At 41.8% G+C, this 18,842-nt stretch overlaps 1 protein-coding gene across 1 annotated transcript in view; it reads left to right on the forward strand.

The window, feature by feature from the left end:
- Nucleotides 1-17,774: 17,774 nt before the first annotated feature.
- LOC118617331 (actin-like protein 6A) overlaps nt 17,775-18,842 on the forward strand; it is a 31,374-nt gene continuing 30,306 nt past the window's right edge. The window contains exon 1 of the mRNA XM_036243216.1: nt 17,775-17,965. Coding sequence (XP_036099109.1) covers nt 17,941-17,965 — 25 coding nt within the window. The 5' untranslated portion in view covers nt 17,775-17,940. The remainder of the gene's footprint in view (nt 17,966-18,842) is intronic.

Genomic DNA, 18,842 nt, shown 5'->3' on the forward strand with positions numbered 1-18,842 from the left:
ACATTTTGGGGAGAACCAATTCAGCCCATGACATAAACTATTCAAATATATTCCCCCATATTTGATTCTAGCCAGCCAAATGGCTGCTCATCATTCCCTAGTTTCCTTGTCTCTGGGCTTTGCTCATAATAGTGCATCCTTACAGCATACCCTACCTCTGCACGTCAAAGTCAAATCTACTATTCAAAAACCATAGATGAGTGTTCTTTAAAGGATAATCAGGTTAAAATGAGTTCATTAAGGTGGCCCTAATCTAATATGACAGATGTCCTTATGAGAAGCAAATATTTGGACGTGCATGCACCCAGAGAAAAAATCACATGAAGACAAAGGTAGGAGGTGGCCATCTCTAAGCCAAGGAGAGCGGCCTCAGAAGAAACCAACCCTGACAACACCTTGATCTTGGACTTCCAGCCTCCAGAAATAAATTCATTTGTTTTTCACCCAGTTAATAATATTTTGTCTTAGCAACTCAAGTGCACTACAGGCAAACAAGTTTGGGTTGAATTCTGTAGTTAGTGTGAGCAACAGAACTTTTCAAAGAGGGTTAGTGAGCTGTGCTGTGCTTCAGGGAAGAACTGGATCCACCCTCTGACGAGGAAGAGCTACAAAGGGGAAAGGTGGAGGCTGGAGACGTTCTTGCTATTGGGGCTGATCTTTACAGGTTTAAACACACATATTTGAGGTTTATGTAATGTGTATTGTTAAGCCTTGATACAAAAGCCTGTTGAGAATACTAGTGGAACAATAGGGTCATAGTGTCTGGTATAAGGTCAGTAGAACACTGTCTAACAAAACAGTGATAGTGTACATGTTCTACAATATTTTCAAAATAGCACATTTGAAATTTCCAGTGGGGCCTGGCCAGTGTGGCTCAGTGGATTGAATGTCATCCCATGGACTGAGAGGTCTGGGTTCAATTCCTAGTCAGGGCACTTGCCTGGGTTGTGGGCTTGATCCCCAATAGGGGGTGTGCAGGAGGTTTGTGATGTTTCTCTCTCACATCGATGTTTCTATCTTTCTCTCCCTTTCCCTTCCTCTCTCTCTGAAAAAAAAAATTAATAAAAACATATTTAAAAATATTTTTTTTCAGTGGGGTCATGAGGTCCACATAAGAATTTTGCAGTAATGGCCCTGGCCAGTTTGGCTCAGCGGTTAGAGCGTCGGCCTGCGGTCCGGAGAGACCCGGGTTCGGTTCCCGCTAAGGGCACGTACTTCGGTTGCAGTTTGTCCCCGGCCCTGGTTGGTCGTGTGGGTGGCAGCCACTCGATGTGTCCCTTCACGTCGATGTTTCTCTCTCTCTCTCCCTTCCTCTCTCTCCCTCCCACTCTATCTATATAAAAAATGGAAAAATATCCTCGGGTGAGGATAAAAAAAAAAAAAAAAGAATTTTGCAGTAATGGCTGTTGAATACGGATGCCCTATTTCCAAGTGTGCTGAGGTTATGATATGGGGTGTGAAATAACGAGACCTAACTTATAAATGACATAGCTCTAGCAGGCATCCAACTGAGAGTCTTGAGCTGATGTATGTGCCTGGACAAGAGGTAGCAACCTAAAACTTCATTTTGTGCCTTTTCACTTCATTTTGTTTTTGGCTTTCTGATTTCTGATCATCCAAGGGCAACTGCGGCAATCGTTGCATGAGTCTATGACAAAAATAATAAAAGCCAGAACTAGTAGCTGTATGTGTAGTAAAGAGGGTATAGTCTGGAGAGGCATTATAGAGTGCTATTCATAGGACATGGTAACTAATTGGATCTGAAGGCACAGAGGAGGCTGAGATTCCCTAAAATAACAGTTTGAATTTTGGAACAGAACAATAATTTCAACTTTGGATGTGTTGGGATTGAGGTACCTTTCCAATTGGGACATGTGAATGAAAAGTCTAGCAGGTCAAACTAGAACATATAGATTTGAAAGCTATTTGCCTATGGGTGACAGATAAAGGAACGGATGAGGTATTTAAGGATCTTCACTGGAAGGAGAAGAGAGGATAGCTGTCCCCAGGCTGCAGAAGGAGGAAATGGAGACACAGGAGTGGTCAGAAATATACAAGGAACAGCAGGACCCAAAAGCCATCAGAGGAGGAACAAGTGATATGGTTAACTTTGGAAAGATGTGGATAGATGAGAATAAATAGGAATAAGATTAAAGAAGAGGAAGCTCTGGATAGGTGGATTTGTTTTGAGAGAAGCGAAAGGCTAGTTCATCTTAGAGAATGGGAAAGGAATTAAGGAGAACAGAAATGTTTGGAATAGTCACCATGAGGAATACAATAGGAAGTAAATAAAGCTGAACATGGGACTGCTGATTCCAGGGAGAAGTCGGTTGCTAGTCTATAGCATAAAAACATAAGGAAAAATTGTATAGATTCCTGATGTTTCTGTTAATGCTTCGCAGCTCTTTTATTCAGCACTCTTTCTATTGCAAGTGACAGAAATCACAATTCAGACTAGATTAAGGAAAAAAGGAAATTTATTGGCTGACATAACAGCAAAGCCTAAGGAGTATGATTCAAAGCATGATTAAATCCAGGGCTTCAAACAGTGTCATCAAAAATATGTTTCTCTTCATTGTTTGGCTCCACTTTTTAAGATAGCCATGGGCAGTTCCAAGAATACAGTCTGCCTGCTTTAGCAAACGCCCACAAAAAGAGCACTTCTTTCCCATTTTTTCCAGCCCAAACCCCAGTGTAGATTATAACTGCCCCAGCTTGGGTAATATGCCCAGAGTTGGACTAATCCCTGGGGCCAAGGGGTTAGTTTGATAGTCTGGATCTGGGTCCTACATTCACCCTTGAAGCCATGAATCACACAGACCCAAAGTGAGAAAGGGGTGGTTTTCCAAAGGAGTGCTTGTCAGCCAAAACAACCAGGTCCACTAGAGTTTGGAAACAGGAGTGGAGAAAATAAATGGGAGGATCAGTGTCTGTCAGGATAGGTTAGATTATGCTATAAAATAAAAAAACCCTAATCTCAAAGACTTAGAACATCAAAGAGTTGTTTCTTCTTTTTTTGCATGTCCATGTAGATCATTCCGAGTCACTTTCCTCATTCAGAGAACATTGCGCTCGTGCAGCCAAAGGAAAGAGAACACGGCAAAGGACACATGTCTCTTTTTTTTTTTTAATCCTCACTGGAGGACACTTTTGCATTTATCTTCAGATAGAGCGGGAGGGAGTGGGAAGGATGGCGGAAGAGAGAGAGAGAGAAACATCGATGTGTCAACCGCGGCTGGGACAAACTGCAACCGGGGTACGTGCCCTTAGCAGGAACCGAACCCAGGTCTCTCTGGTTCGCGGGCCAATGCTCTAACCGCTGAGCCAAACTGGCCAGGGCAAGGACGCGTGTCTCTTAAAGCTACTGCCACTCTTAAAGGAGTTTTGTAAATAGCCTAACCAAGATTACAATACTGGCAGAGAGAACATGGCAGAGAAACCAGGAGAGTCGAGACTCTGAAATGGTTGGATTGTCCTGGAGCAGTGAGGGAAGCAAGTGATGCAAGAAAGAAGTAGGGGGCCTGTGGGGCAAGACAGATGGTAGGGACTGGAGAACAGAGGGAGAAGACAGTCTCGTTTGGAGAGAGAGAGTAGTTGAAAGCTGGGCCTGGGGGCAGTATCATCACATTGCATTTCACAGCTGGTCACAGAAAAGTTCATTGCAGCCTGGTGGGGTAGACGGAACTGAAGCTGGACCAGTCTACCTGGGTGAGCAGGTAAGTGCCAGGGTCTCTGTCGGTACAGGGAGAATGTCTCGTCAAGCAAGCAGAACATAGTAGTCAGGAAATGTGTGAACCTATAAAATTTAGGGTTCAAGGGAATGGTGAACCTCAGGGAGGATGTGGCTGCTTGAACCTGGTTAAAGTAATATTCAAACTTGAGACGATACCCAGAGGCAGGTTTTAGGTACCAAGAAAGTTTTTCATGGATAAAACCCCAGCCTTGGACTGAAGTTTTAGAGGAAAGAGGTCAAGACCCATGGAGAAATTAGGACATTGTCATAGAGATTTAAACACAGAAAAATAAGATGAAATCCACTTTTATTCCTTGGTAAATTTATTTTTATTTTTAAAAATTAAAAATATTTTAATTACAGTTGATGTACAATATTATATTAGTTTCAGGTGCACAACACATTGAGTAGACATTTCTATAACTTGCAAAATGATAACCTAGTATCTATCAGGCACCATACATAGTTATTACAATATTATTCACTGTATTTTCTACACTACACTTTACATCCTGTAAGTTTTTATAACTGCCAATTTATCCTTCTTGATCCCTTCACCTTTTCACCCTTCTCCTCCAATGCCCTCCCAACTCTTGATATCAAGTTGAAGCCCAGTTTCTAGAATGAAACATAAAGGAAGAGTTCAGCAGCAAGAAGGTCTGTTTAACTTGAGCTCTCTGAACGGTGATGCAGACCTTCTCCCAGGCTTTTGACCGAGGCAGATCGGGGCTAATCAATGAACGAGGGTTAAGTGGACCCAGCTGTCAAGGAGACGGGTCATGTGAAGCTTAGGGAATGATGCCTATAAGAAGTGTGAGGTTAGACTGTTGGAAAGTTTATATGTGACTGTTGGGGTTCATGGCAGTGGATGGAATAGAGAAAAGGAGTTAGATTCCGAAATGATCAAGGAGAGTGAAGGGCCCCCTGAACTTTCGTAGATGATAATAAGGAAGGTGGGAAAAGAGAAACCTAAGTGAATAGCTTAGGCTTCCTTCCAAAACAGATATGGTGTTGGGAGGCGTAGTGGAGAAAAAAATAGCAAGGTAGCTATGAAATAAAATACGCCAATGCCTCCTTACCCTGTGAGTAATGGGGAACGTGGTAGGAAGTAGTGTTCCATTGAGGTAACAGTGGCATCAGAGAAAAAACAAGTTGTAACCATAGTGAGGCATGAACTGTGTTTAAGACAGTGTGTTCAAGGATGTAGGGGAGCTTGTTGACCTTGGAACAGGGAGTTCCTAACGCCCAACAGGAGATCCTAATTAAAGGCGAGGCTTGGGAGATATGAGAATGGATGGAGCTGGAGTATGAAAAGGGAGGGCTAACAGAGGATAGGTGATAATACAATTAAAGAAATAGATCATTACAGAAATATATCTGCCCTCATGTCCTCTTTTGACTCTTTTCATGGACATAGCTATTGCTTTGATACTTTAGTTTTAAAGGCAGAAAATATTAGTGGTGTTTTCCTATTAGTGTGTTAATCTAAGCAAAATTTTAAAGTAGATTCAGTATATGACTGGATTAGGACTCCGTCTGTAATAGACAGAATAATGCCATCCCCCGCCCCCCAAAGATGTCCATTTCCTAATCCCTGAAACCTGTGAATATACTACTTCCCATGGCAAAAGGGACTTTGCAGATGTGATTAAGGTTAACACCTTGAGATTGGGAGATTATCCTCGATTACCTAGGTGCATACAATATAATCACAAGGATCCTTATAAAATATAGGCAAGAGGGTGAGAGTCAGATGTGTGGACAGAAGCAGAGCTTGGAGTGATGTGGGACCAGGACCCAAGGAATGCAGGCAGCCTCTGGAAGCTGGAAAGAGCAAGGAATGGATTCTCTCCTCGAGCTCAGAAGAAACAGCTCTGCAGACACTTTGATATTCCCCCTAAGACCTTGTGGACTTCTGGTCTTCAGACGTGTAAGAGAACAAATTGGTGGTGTTTTAAACCATTACTTTTGTGATACCTTGTTACAGCATCAATAGAGAACATCGAAGGACTGGCCGGTTTGGCTCAGCGGTTAGAGCGTCGGCCTGCGGTCCGGAGGAGAACATCGAAGGAGACAATTAAGAGGAATACAGGCTCTGACTTCCTAATGTCAGGAAAAGGCAAGAAAATGAGGGCTGGAATTAGGTGGCAAAATAATGAAGGGTTTTCATTTGCTGTTCCTCATCTTTAAAATTTAATAGAAGTAACAGCTAAATTCTCTCAGAAATTTATGCATGTACACAGATTCCAAGGTGTTTTGAAGTTATGTTCGTCAGTATGAAAAGAACTGGAAATTCATTCTGGAAAGATTTGAAGAGAGCTATGAATGACAAAAGAGAGAGGACAGCTCTGGCCAGTTTGGCTCAGTGGTTCCAGCGTCAGCCCTCTGACCAAGGGTCTCAGGTTTCATCCCTGTCAAGGGCACATTCCTGGGTTGCAGGTTTGGCCGGGTGGGAGGCAACCAATCAATGTGTCTCTCTCACATCAGGGTTCCTTTCTCTCTCTCTCTCTCTCTCTCTCTCTCTCTCTCTCTCTCTCTCTCTTTCTCTCTCTCTCTCCCCTTCCCTCCCTCCCTTCTACTCTATCTGAAAAAATCAATGAAAAAAGTATCCTCAGGTGATAATTAACAACAACAACTGAGAGAGAGGATAAAAGAAAAAATATTGCTTTTACTTTTTTTAATTGATTTGAGAGAGAGAGAGAGATGGAAAGGGAGGGAAGGATAGAGAGAGAGAGTAACTCTGATTTGCTGTTCCACTTATTTATGCATTCATTGGTTGCGTTTTATGTGCCCTAACTAGGGATTGAACGCACAACCTTGGTGTATCGAGATGATGTTCCAACCAACTGAGCTACCCAGCCAGGGTGAAAAACATTGCTTTTTAGAAATAGCTATTCCATGTATTTACTTTTTGCAAGATATTCTGTATAATTTATGAGAAAATTAATTCCTAAGAGAGCAAGAAAAATCTTGTGACAATAAATTTTCTTAAACTTAAAAAGAAAGTACCTTTTAAATTTTAATGAAAATTCCACATTGTCCTATAAATTATTATGCTGTAGTATCATTCGTTAGGTCTTCTGAATCAGTTTATTTTCTTAAAAAAATTTTTTTTCTCTTTATTGACTTATTTTTAGAAAGAGAGGAAGTGAGAGGGAGAGAGAGAGAGAGAAACGTTGATGAGAGAGAACATGGACTGGCCGCCTCCTGCATGCCCCCCACTGGGGATCAGGCCCACAACCTGGGCATGTGTCCTGACCGAGAATCGAACCAGTGACCTCTTGCTGCATGGGGGGGGGGGGGGTCAATGCTCAACCACTGAGCCACACCAGCTGGACTCAGTTTATTTTCATTAAAAATTGTTCACTGTAATTTCATTACATATAGACACTGTCATCCCACCTCTCTCCCTGGCCCCGTGGAATCTCTTTCTGAATGGTATTCGAAGTATGCTGTGATTTAGTTCAGGCATTTGAAAGTATGAGAGGCGTTGTCTTCAGAGGGCTAGTTGGATTTTTCTTAAGTAATAAATACTTATGTATATAAACTCCATACACAAAGAACTATCTGGAGAGGAATTTAACTTGGCAATGGTTCTGTTAGCCTTTCAGAGATAGTGACTACACAACAGGGCAAGCCAGGAGGTCAAAAGTTGCAGCCAACAGTGTGAGACGGGTTTGGAGGGCATGAGCGAGTACGGGCAGTCCTGGCAGCCGGGTGAGGTTGGCATTCTGAGTCTGGCTGTGCCTGGCCAACCAGTGGCATGGGCAGAGTCCTGGGAAGGCTGAGTGAGGACAGCAAGGCCAGGCAGGCCGGGCTCTTTCAGGGGCTGGTCAGAATTTGGGGTTAGTGAGGAAATAGAGAAGTTCAGTCAGAGCCCAGGAAGGTCAATTTAGATGCCAGCAGCTGAAGCACAGCCAGGGCAGGGAGGCTGAGTCCTGGGCCGCCGCTAGTCTCTTCCTGCTTTGGTTTTAAGCAATCTTTCTGATGTAAATGGGAAAAGGATGACCAGGCCCATCCAAGTACTGAAAAATTCAGCACAGTGAGCTATGTACCTTTCCGTGCATGATACTAAAGGCAAAAATCATGAAGAAAAAGATGGATGGGCTAAGGGCATGTACCTCGGTTGCAGTTTGTCCCTGGCCCTGACCGGGGTCGTGTGGGTAGCAGCCAGTTGATATGTCTCTCTCACGTCGATGTTTCTCTCTCTCTCTCTTTCTCTCTCTCTCTCTCCCCCTTGTGATTTATCTGAAGATAAATGCAAAAAATGTCCTCAGGTGAGGATTAAAAAAAAAGAAAGAAAAAGAAAAAGATGGATGGCCCTGGTTGGTGTGGCTCAGTTGGTTGGGCGTCCTCCAATGTACTGAAGGTTGTCTATCAGGGTACATGTCTGGGTTTCCAGCTCAGTCTTGGGTGGGGGTCATGCAGGAGGCAGCAGATCAAGGTTTGGCTCTCCCATTGATGTTTCTCTTTCCCTCTCCCCTCTTCTCTCTCTAAAAATCAATTTTTAAAAATAAAAAAAAAAATTTGATGTAGCCTGGCCAGTGTGGCTCAGTGGTTGAGCCTCGACCCATGCACCAAGAGGTCACAGGTTCAATTTCGAGTCAGGGCACATGCCCAGGTTTGGGCCTAATCCCTAGTGGGGGGCATGCAGAAGGTGGCCAATTCATGTTCTCTCTCATGGATGTTTCTATCTTTCTCTCCCTTCCTCTCTCTCTAATATCAATAAAGAAAAAAAATTTGATGTAGCCCAGCCAATGTGGCTCAATGGATTAAGCATCATCCCGTGGACTGAGAGGTCCCTGTTTGATTCCTGGTCAGGGCACATGCTCGGGTTTCCGGCTCGATCCCCAGAAGGGTGCATGCAAGGGGCAGCCAATTGATGTTTCTCTCTCATATTGATGTTTCTATCTCTCCCATCCTCTCTCTCTAAAGAATCAATAAAAAACATATTTAAAAAAATTGATGTAGTAATATGAATATAATTTTTAAAAGCTTCTGTATATCAATAAATATTCATAAATATGCAGACACACCTAAGATACTTATCATACAAGAGAAAACTATGGTTTAATGTAAATAAATATTTTTAACAGCAGGAAATTAGAAATGATTGAAACGTCAATCAATAGGCAATTGCTGCAATGATATGTAAAGGCTTTCTTTTTCATAAAATGCCAGGTAATAAATATTTTAGGGTTGCGGTGCATAACGCCTATTTTATAACTACTCGATCCTGCAGTTGAGCCCAGAAACTTCCCCAGACAATATGGGAACAGAAGAGCATGACTGTGTTCCGTTGAAACTTAAAGCTCTGTTAACAGAAATAGGTGACTGGCCCTCACGTTATAGTTTGCTGACCCCTGTTCTAAACAATAATTTAAAAAAATTATTTACATCTTTATACAATATTCTGGAAACCTGTCAAAATGATATTAAGTGAAAAATGCATGTTTCAGAAATAAATACATATTTATATAATGTTATTATTTATTAACTATCAAATTATATAAATAAGCCCTGGCCAGTTTGGCTCAGTGGTTGGATCATCAGCCTGCAGACCAGAGAGTCCCAGGTTTGGTTCCCGCTAAAGGCATGTACCAAAAAAAAAAAAAGGAAGAAAATTATATAAATAAAATTGTGTGTAACTATATATATTACTATATATAAAAAATTATAATTATAAAATTATATATATATTTTTTTACATAAATGAAGAGATAGTGCAAGCTAGGGAAAAAGTCTGAAAGTACCAAAATGTTAACCTGGAGATGAAAATATCAATTTAGAATTGTAAAATTATTTTCTTAGTGTAAAATTTTTAGATGTGTTTTTATTTATTAAAGTTTCAAAAAGCAATCATGTTAAAAACCATTTATGGCACAAAATGAAACATTAAAAATCATACACATAACTCTACTAGTCAGTACAACCATTTTCATGTCTCTGTTCCTTTTCAACGCTTATCTGCTCTACGTACTTGTGACAATATATATATTTTCCTGGTCTTCTTTGCCGTATTCCTGTGTGTTCTCAGGGTCAGCAGTTGGTGTTTTATTAAACATAATTCAGTGAATATTAGTTAATAGCTGTGATTATGAGCATAGTGATAATGTGAAGTTGAGCAATTATAGGAAACTTTTTAAATTAAGGATTCTTGGTGAAAACTAGCAAATGCAATCACAAATGTTACTGTCAAATGTTATTCAAGACCCTTTCAGAAGAGATAATGTATGAAATCCTTCAGAATCTGTTCACATTTCCCAGGGGACAGACACTGAAAGGTTCCCGGAGCGTTGCTACCTCTCTGCTTCTTCCTGTGGCCCAGGTGGCCCAGTGGGAACAACTCGGATGCTGCCAGCAGCTGACAGAACCATATGAAGGGATCAAAGTTTCAACTTGTAAATTTCTACTTGCTTTTGTCATCCAGAATCCAGAGCCCCCAAAACATACTCCTGGATCTGGCGCACTGCTGATGGTACGAACAGTAAAATCTGAGGCTTTTTAACCCTGTGTGAGTTTATTGAAGTCTGACAGTTGATAAGCAAGGTGAACAATTTTACAGTAGCATATGTAATATGATTCTATAAACTACACGTGTAAAGAGGGGTGGGAATGAGAGGCTGAACTCAAGAATCATAACCTCACAGTGTTGATTAAATACAATAGTCTAATTAGGACCTAATATAGTGCTCAAATTCTTCAGTGATTGGGTTTTTCTATCTGGATTGTGGGAACTTTAAAAAAAAAATTCTCACCCAAGGATATGTTTATTTTATTTTATTTTTAAAAAGATTTTAAATTGATTTTTAGAGGGAGAAAGAGCAAGAAAAAAAATCGATGTGAGTGAAACATGGATCTGCTGACTCCTGTATGCCCCCTACCTGGGATAGAGCCAGAAACCTGGGCAGGTGCCCTAACAGGAAATTAAACCGGCAACCCTTTGTTGTATAGGATGATGCTCCAACCAACTAAGCCATCCAGCCAGAGCTGGATTATGGGCACTTTTTTGACATATTTATTAGAAATTAGCCCACATAATGGTGAGCTTAAACATAGGCTTTCTTATAGTCAGTTCAGGTAGAGCTGGGAGAATGCAGTTACTTGAATCATCTGCAAAAACTGATGATTTTGTAATTAATAATTAATTGCTCTGTTTCTCATATGTTTTTTCTTAAAAACTTTGATGTTCTCCTGCCCCATCCACCCCCCCCCAAAAAAAAACCCACAGAACTAAAGAATACCTTCTCCCTACCTGCCAACAAAACAAAACAAAGGCTATGGCCCTGGCTGGGTAGTTCAGTTGGTTAGAGCATCGTCCTGATACACCAAGGTTTCGGGTTTGATCCCTGGTCAGGGCAGGGCACATACAAGAATCAACCAAGGGCCCTGGTCGGTTTGGCTCAGCGGTAGAGCGTCGGCCTGTGGTCCAGAGAGACCGGGTTCGGTTCCCGCTAAGGGCATGTACCTCAGTTGCACTTTGTCCCCAGCACTGTTTGGGTTGTGCGGGTGGTGGCCACTCGATGTGTCCCTTTCACATCGATGTTTCTCTCTTTCTCCCTCCCCACTCTAGCTGAACAAAAAATGGAAAAATGGAAAAATGTCCTCGGGTGAGGATTAAAAAAAAAAAAAGAATCAACCAAGGAATGCATAAATAAGTGGAACAACAAACCCCTCTCTCTCTCTAAAATCAATACAAATTTAAAAACAACACAAAGGCTATAACCTGTTCCCTAATTAGAGATACAGTGCATATGGCAATGAAAATGTGAACACTACCTATTAGGAGTGCCATATACCTTCTCTTTTGTTTGCAACTGTCTTATTCATATGCTAGAGTGCAGATAAAAGACTTCAAATGGAAGGATTGTGTAACCACCACCCATTTCTTCTCAGGCTTTGGTGGAAGCCTAAGCTTAAATGAACATTTGGGATCCATTTGTAAGTAGCAGCTGGAATGTGTTGGCAGCCACTTTCTCTTAACGTGAGGACCCTTAACAGTCCTTGAGTGGAGCCGTGGCTCATTTCCTCTTGTATTCCCCACGCCTGGTCAAGAGTGAACGTTCAATGAATTAGCTGATCAAAGGTTCAGCTTGCTCTTGCCATCCAGTGTCTAGAAGCTCCCAAATGAAGTCCTGGATCTGGTGCACCATTAATGGTACAATCAGTGAAATCAGAGGCTCTACCTAAACTTCTTGTGAATGAATAAAACGTCTTATATAAAAGCTCCCTCTTGAGAGAAGTTTCATAAAGTTCTGTGTTGGTGAGGATGAAAAAGTATACTCCCAAACTTGTTAGTGTGGAAATATAAATTGTATAATCTGTGTAATTTGGCAATGACCCTTAAAATAAATACATATTCCCCGTGACCTACTTCTGGGAATTCATGCTGCATAAAAATTCTCTTAATGTACGCATAAAGAAAAAAGTGTCATTGCAGTAGTCTTTATACTAGCAAAAAACTAGAAATAACTTAAGCGTCCATGTATAGAGAACTGGTGAAATCAATTATGTTGTATACATATAATGGAATTCTGAGCTGATGTGAAAAATGAATATGATAGAATTATATCTACTGACATGGAATGATCTCCAAGATATTAAGTGAAAAAAGGTGCAAAACGTGTTCAGTACGCTAGCTAGTCTTAGGTAAATAAACAAAAATAGTAGAGGGGAGGGATGCAAATATATGCTTTTATTTGAAAAGCCTATCTCTGGAAAGCTACAAAAGAAAATGGTTAACAGTGGTTCACTCTGGGGGAGAACTAAGAAATTTCAAGGGTTGGAAGGAAGGAGACTTGCTTTTCACTCTTTTGTATTGCTTCAGTTCTATGCATGTGTGTAGACTACCTACTAAATTTTTTAAATAAACATGTTCAAAAGTAAACATCTTAAAACTAGTTTCCAAGGAGAATGATTTTTTTAAGAATATATTTTTATTGATTTTTTAGAGAGAGATAAAAGGAGAGGGAGAGAAATATTGTTGGGAAAGCAAAACATCAATCTGTTGCCTCCTGCACACCCCCTGCTGGAATCCAGCCTGAAAACCAGGCATGTGCCCTGACCAGGAATCGAATGGGGAACCTCTCAGTCCATGGGATAATGCTTAATCCACTGAGCCACACCAGCCAGGGTGAGGAGAATGCTTTTTAAAGCTCACTGGCTTACTGTGAATTACCATTTTGTATCAGAAAAAATGGGGGGAAAGGTATATGTCTACATAATTACTTATAGAAGAATAGAACCATCTCTGATAAGGAAGACTCAAGTGGGAGACATTCCTGTATATCTTTTTGTACCTTTTGCTTTTAAAAAGGATGTGTGTGTGCGTGTGTGTGTGTGTGTGTGTGTGTGTGTGATTTATAGAAATGCATATAATAAAAATTTAAATTATAGTTTTTAAAGTTTACTAGAAGTGTAAAGGAAGTAGAAAGGAAAAGGAATCTTAGGAAGTAGGAAGAGCATGCTTGGTAGGATCAGACAGCCTTAGATTCAGGTCTGGACTCTTTCAATAGCTGTGTGATGTTGGGCAACTTGCAGCAGCACACAACTATTGAAAAATAAAACCCCCATGGGGAGGTTCTGTGGATTACATGGGAAATATTAGATATGAACCACATTTCCTACCATAGCACATATTAGGAAGTCATTAATTTGTGGTCATTATTATTATATGGCAGATGAAATCCTTCCAATTCCAAAACAGTTTCAAGGGTTCTAAAGAAACATTACAGAACAAGAACCTTGGACTCAGTTCAGTGTTGCTCCTTGGGCTGTGTAACAGCCCATAATGTGGCGTTGGCACTGATCTAGGTCAGTGGGAAGCCCATGACTTGCCCCAAAGTAACTCAAGGTGGCATGGTGCCACCTCACAGCATCAGTTGATTAAATGCTGATATTTCTTACTTGTTTTGTGATTTCTCACAAGCGCTATGTCAGGTGAGCAAAGAAATTTTTTAAGTGATAATGAAATAACAATAAAGACTTATAAAACCATCTTTTTTCATTTTTTCTTTGAACGTTATTAATACTCATCTATTACAAATCTATAGGTATGTTATAAGGTACCAGCTATGACTAAATATAATTTAATTTGCTTCATATTATTTGGAATGGCTAGAAGATCTCTTACTATTCTAATGGCAAATAGATGTGTGAATCTGATTGATCATGAATCTATTGGTGAAAAACGCCACACTGCAGATATGTATCCTTTATCTCAGTGGTGCTTGCATGAGTATTATATTTTTTGTATCTTTGATAAAAAGTATTTATGACCCCTTATACATACACACAGAAACACACAAAAATGTATATTTAAATTTGCTTGTCATACATGCTAATGGCATATATTTTGCAGCATGAATTTAAATAATTCCAAATACATTTTTGTGTCATTCTTCTTAACAGATGATAATCTGCTGAATGTTCCCTAGCTTGCATTATAACAGTTGCAATTTTTCTTCAACTCTGAACTTGTTAAAGGCTGAGACAGAGGACAAGATCAATAACATTTTGTAATGACCGCTGTGCGTGATTCCATAATCTGAATTCTGAAAAAGTTGGTGAAAAAAGGAAGGAGGCTGCAGCCTCGAGTTCTTGTGTAGCGTTACAGGAATGGAAGAGCAGCGGCCCCATGAGGCAAAACCAAGTATTGCACTCAGGTACTTCAGGAAATTCTTGATGCTTTCAGATTACAAAGGATTTCTGAAAGAGCACTATTTTTATATATCTGCACTCAGAGTCAACCGCTGAACATCTACTGTGGGTTACACAAGTTTACATACAGGTTACTCCAATACCTTTTATTTCTAGGTTGACACAGAATCTGCTGGCTGGGGGAGGGGGCAGGAATTTCAAGCATTGTTTGTTTTGATGTTATCATGCCCTTGAGAATTGACATACAGACATAACCTTGATTTGTTGTGTTTTTGTTGTTTTTTAATCTGATCAGCTATCAATTACATTAACGTAGGTTGGGCAAAGACTTTAGAGAAAACATTAGGGTACAGAGGAGAAATATTGATGCAAAAAAACCCTCATATATTTTATATTTTGTAGATTCTGCTGGTTCAGTATTTTTCTTTTAATGTTCTGCCAGTTTTTCTAATTATGAAGAATGGAAGAAAGCAAACTTCTATAGTATGTCTCCCCTCTACGGAAATAATGTCATTGTTACTGTGGTTGTGTAGTCCCCTGACATGTTTACTTAAGATGCTGAATAGGTTTCCTTTTTCAACAGTCAATTCCTCCAGCAATTCAATACTTTACAGCCAATGATCTTAGTACCCTGTTGCATGTTTTTGCTGATTAAAATTTATGAAGGGTGTAAGTGTGCACCTTTATGTACTTTAACATGTGATTAATCCTGGTATGTCAGATGTACTGTGAAGTTCTTTTAATTTGAAGTTCATTTCAATGGTTTATTAAAGCAGTGTACCCAATGATACATTAAGAGAAAAAGCTGACCTGAAATTATATAAATGTATGTTTTCTAATATATTTCTAAATTATTAAATGAAGCAACACCCTTACTTTAAATATAAACATCTAATCATGACTTTCCAATATTTCTTCAAGATGTTTTCCTTGTGGTATCAGACTGAAGATTCGCCTGCACTCCAGTGTGTTCTCAGTGGTTGAAAACAATCACAGCATCTTCAGCCACCCTAAAGGCTAGGGGCGTGGTCCTCACTAACCCTGCTAAACTGTTTCATTTTCTGATGTACTCTGAACTAGGGGAACAAATATTTTACTCTTTTCAGCCCAGATAGTATCTTATTTCTACATTCACAGAAGATAATAGAAATAGTACTGCTGAGAGATCGCTATCTATCTAATCTATTTAACTTGCTCTATAAGAAATACTATATTTTAAATGGTAAATTGATGTAAATGAATTACTGGTATTATAAACAAAAATATTATCTTTGATATTTAATTATTACCAAAGTAGCACATATTTTATAATTCATCAGTTTTATTAGTCACAGAAAACATAAAAATGTACAGTTCAAATAGAAATATTGTTAGTATTTGATATGCACCTACCGTGAGAGCTTTAATCATGGGGGCAACAAGTTAACACAGAGTAGTTAGGTGTATACTGTGCTAGATGTGTTACACACATTATCTCAGGGGTCAGTGAGCTATAAAGAAGCCGAATGGTAAATATGTTTCCCAGCTGAGTGGATTGCAAAACCTTTATAACTACTCACCTCTACCCTTATAGAAAAAAAGTAGCCATAAATGAATAAGCTTGGCTGTTTTCCCATGAATCTTACTTTGTAGTAATTGAAATGTAAATTTCATATAATTTTCACCTGTCACAAAATATTATTCTTAAAAATATTTTTAAAAAAACATTGAGAAGTCACCCTGGCTGGTTTGGCTCAGCGGTTAGAGTGTCAGCCCACAGACCAATGAGTCGTGGGTTTGATTTAGGTCAAGGGCACATACCTTGGTTGCAGTTAGTCCCAGGCCCTGGTAGGGTCGTGCAGAAGGCAACCAGTTGATGTGGCTCTATCACATCGATGTTTCTGTCTCTCTGTTTCTTCCTCCCTCCCACTCTATTTGATGATAAACAGACAAGAATCCTCCAGTGAGGAATAAAAATCAAAACAAAAACATTGAGAAGTGGAATAGTCAGTCTTAGTTCATAGACCATACAAAAGCAGAAAGCAGCTTGCATTTGGCACAGGCCCATAGTTTTGCTGACCTCTGCATTATCTCCTAGGTGAGTGAGGGTTTTGAAGATGATCAGATATATGGTAATTACACTGTCAAGGCAATGGGAAAGAGTAATCTCACTAGCCGTGTTCCCCACTCTACCATCAATCATTTTCTGCCACACTGTTGGCCCTGAGACTAATGGGGTTTTATTCAATTGTTCTTCAGGTTAAGAGCAGCCCTTTATGTCTAAACTCCAGACAAACCAATTTAAGAAGGGCTATCAAATGCAAGTATACCACTGATCTTGAGGGTCTGAGTTGGAGTTGTGTCACAGAATTGGGTGTTTTTGTAGAGCAAGTGTGTGGCCAAGAGGTAAAGCAACAAGTTGTTGCAGTAATCCAGGGAAAAGAGACAGTGCAGATCTCAACTGGGCTTTCAGAACAGGGGACTGAGACCGATTTGAGATGTATTTATACTGGGCACTCATTTGGATGAGTACTGATTACATTGTTCTTTATTTGTCTCACAGAACAAAAGTGACTGATGACACTTTAAAAAATAACTTTTAGACCTGGCCACTCAGCAGTTAGAGCGTCAGCCTGGGGTCCAGAGAGACCCTGGTTCGGTTCCCGCTAAGGGCATGTACCTCGGTCGCAGTTTGTCCCCAGCCCTGGTTGGGTTGTGCCGGTGGCAACCACTGGATGTGTCCCTTTCACGTCAATGTTTCTCTCTCTCTCTCTCTCTCCCTCCCACTCTATCTGAACAAAATATCAAAAAATGTCCTCAAGTGAGGATAAAAAAAAAAAAAAGAATTTTAAACTGTTACCTAAATTGGGCACTTTCTTCTTTTAATTACTAGTAAGTCTGTAATTTTATACAATTACAGACTCATAGCAGTTTCTCTGATTAACTGATTCCCATACCCGAGAGTGGAGCATAACATTTTTATTATTTCAACACAAAAGCTAGTTGAAAATATGTTTTCCAGAAAAAAAAAAATCTGCATCGCCACACTCCCAAACCCGGAATCACCGCGTAGAGACACCCTTCCCGTTTCCAGATTTTTCAGAGGTTCACCGGGCTCCCAGGACACCTCGGCGCACAGAACAACCTTGGACCCACCCCTACACTTTCCTCCTCCCAGTCCTGCTCTCACCACCGCCTACTCCCGCCCACTCTGATAACTCCACCCCCTCCAGCTCTGCGGCCCAATTGATTCCCTCCTTTTGTCGCTTTTCCCGCTCCCCGCCCCGATGGCTGCCTTCGATTGGCTAACATGACACTGCCGCGGCAGGATGCCCCAGAGCCCAGTTATCATTGGCTGAAGGACAGCCGGACCTCTCGTGATTGGCTGTGAAGAGAGGACAGCAAGTGTGACTGCGCACCGCGTGTGTGGACGCCGCTTTGTTGCCTGAGGGGGGTGGCGGTGGAAGTTAAGGGGGTCAGAGGCTAGCGCTTCTCAGGACTCGCGGACGCCGTCACTGCAGCCACGTCGCCGGGTGGCCTTCAGCGTAGGAATCGCGCCGACAGCAGCCATGAGCGGCGGCGTGTACGGGGGAGGTGAGTGAGCGCGGCCGGACCACAGCGCGCCGTTTCAGTGTGTGGGGTTCGTAACCGCCTCCGCGGCGGTCCCTTCCGGTGTCCCAGTCCCGGGACTCCCCGCCCCTTCCCCACCCCGCGCTCTGCGGGCCCGGCGCCCGCCCGGCTCCCTGAGTGCCTCGGGCGCCCGGAGTCTCCGCCCCCTGCGGCCCCTTCCGGCCTCGGCCCCCGGAGGAACGGGTTTGGGGTGCGCGTCGGCCTCGCGGCGGGGAGTGAGGCTCCCTCCGGGGGTCGTCCCGTCGAGCCCCGGCTTGAGTGACCGGCGCCAGGGTCGCGTCTCTCCAGTGTCTGCGCAACTCGGCCGTGTCGGGGGTGCGCGCGCGAGTTTCAACTTGGGAGTTCCCGCAGTTTGCGAGCGTGGACGGAGCTGCTGGGGGAGTGGCGGCCGCGCGGGACCGGCCTCCTGGCGGCGCTGCGCGCTCGCGCTGCCTCCTCCCGTCTCCTGCCTGTTGGCTGGGTTCTCCAAGTTACTCGGGCCTCTTAGGAACACGTGCAATTGAAGGATGCTTTCCTGGGGGTAGAGAGGACCAGGGGCCAGGGAGTTAAGGGGACCCGGGTTGTAACGTCAGCCTCACCATTCCTGTTGTGCTTTGGCCTTGGGCAGGTGACTTAACTTCCCCCAACTTCAGGCTCTTCAGTTGTTGCCGGCTTCGGAACCAGACACCCCAAGATGTGCCTCCGTAGTATGCGGATTATTTAGAGCTAATGTCAGTTCTAGCTTCTGGCGCAAGAGAAACTTCTTCCTTTACCCAGAAGAGCTGGAATTAGGGGCCTTGCCCATAAGAGACTAACAGCAATAATCTTATTGACCCACCTGTATGGCACAGCAAACCTTTAG

This window comes from Molossus molossus, unplaced genomic scaffold (assembly GCF_014108415.1).
Source record: "Molossus molossus isolate mMolMol1 unplaced genomic scaffold, mMolMol1.p scaffold_m16_p_5, whole genome shotgun sequence".
Classification (NCBI taxonomy): domain Eukaryota; kingdom Metazoa; phylum Chordata; class Mammalia; order Chiroptera; family Molossidae; genus Molossus; species Molossus molossus.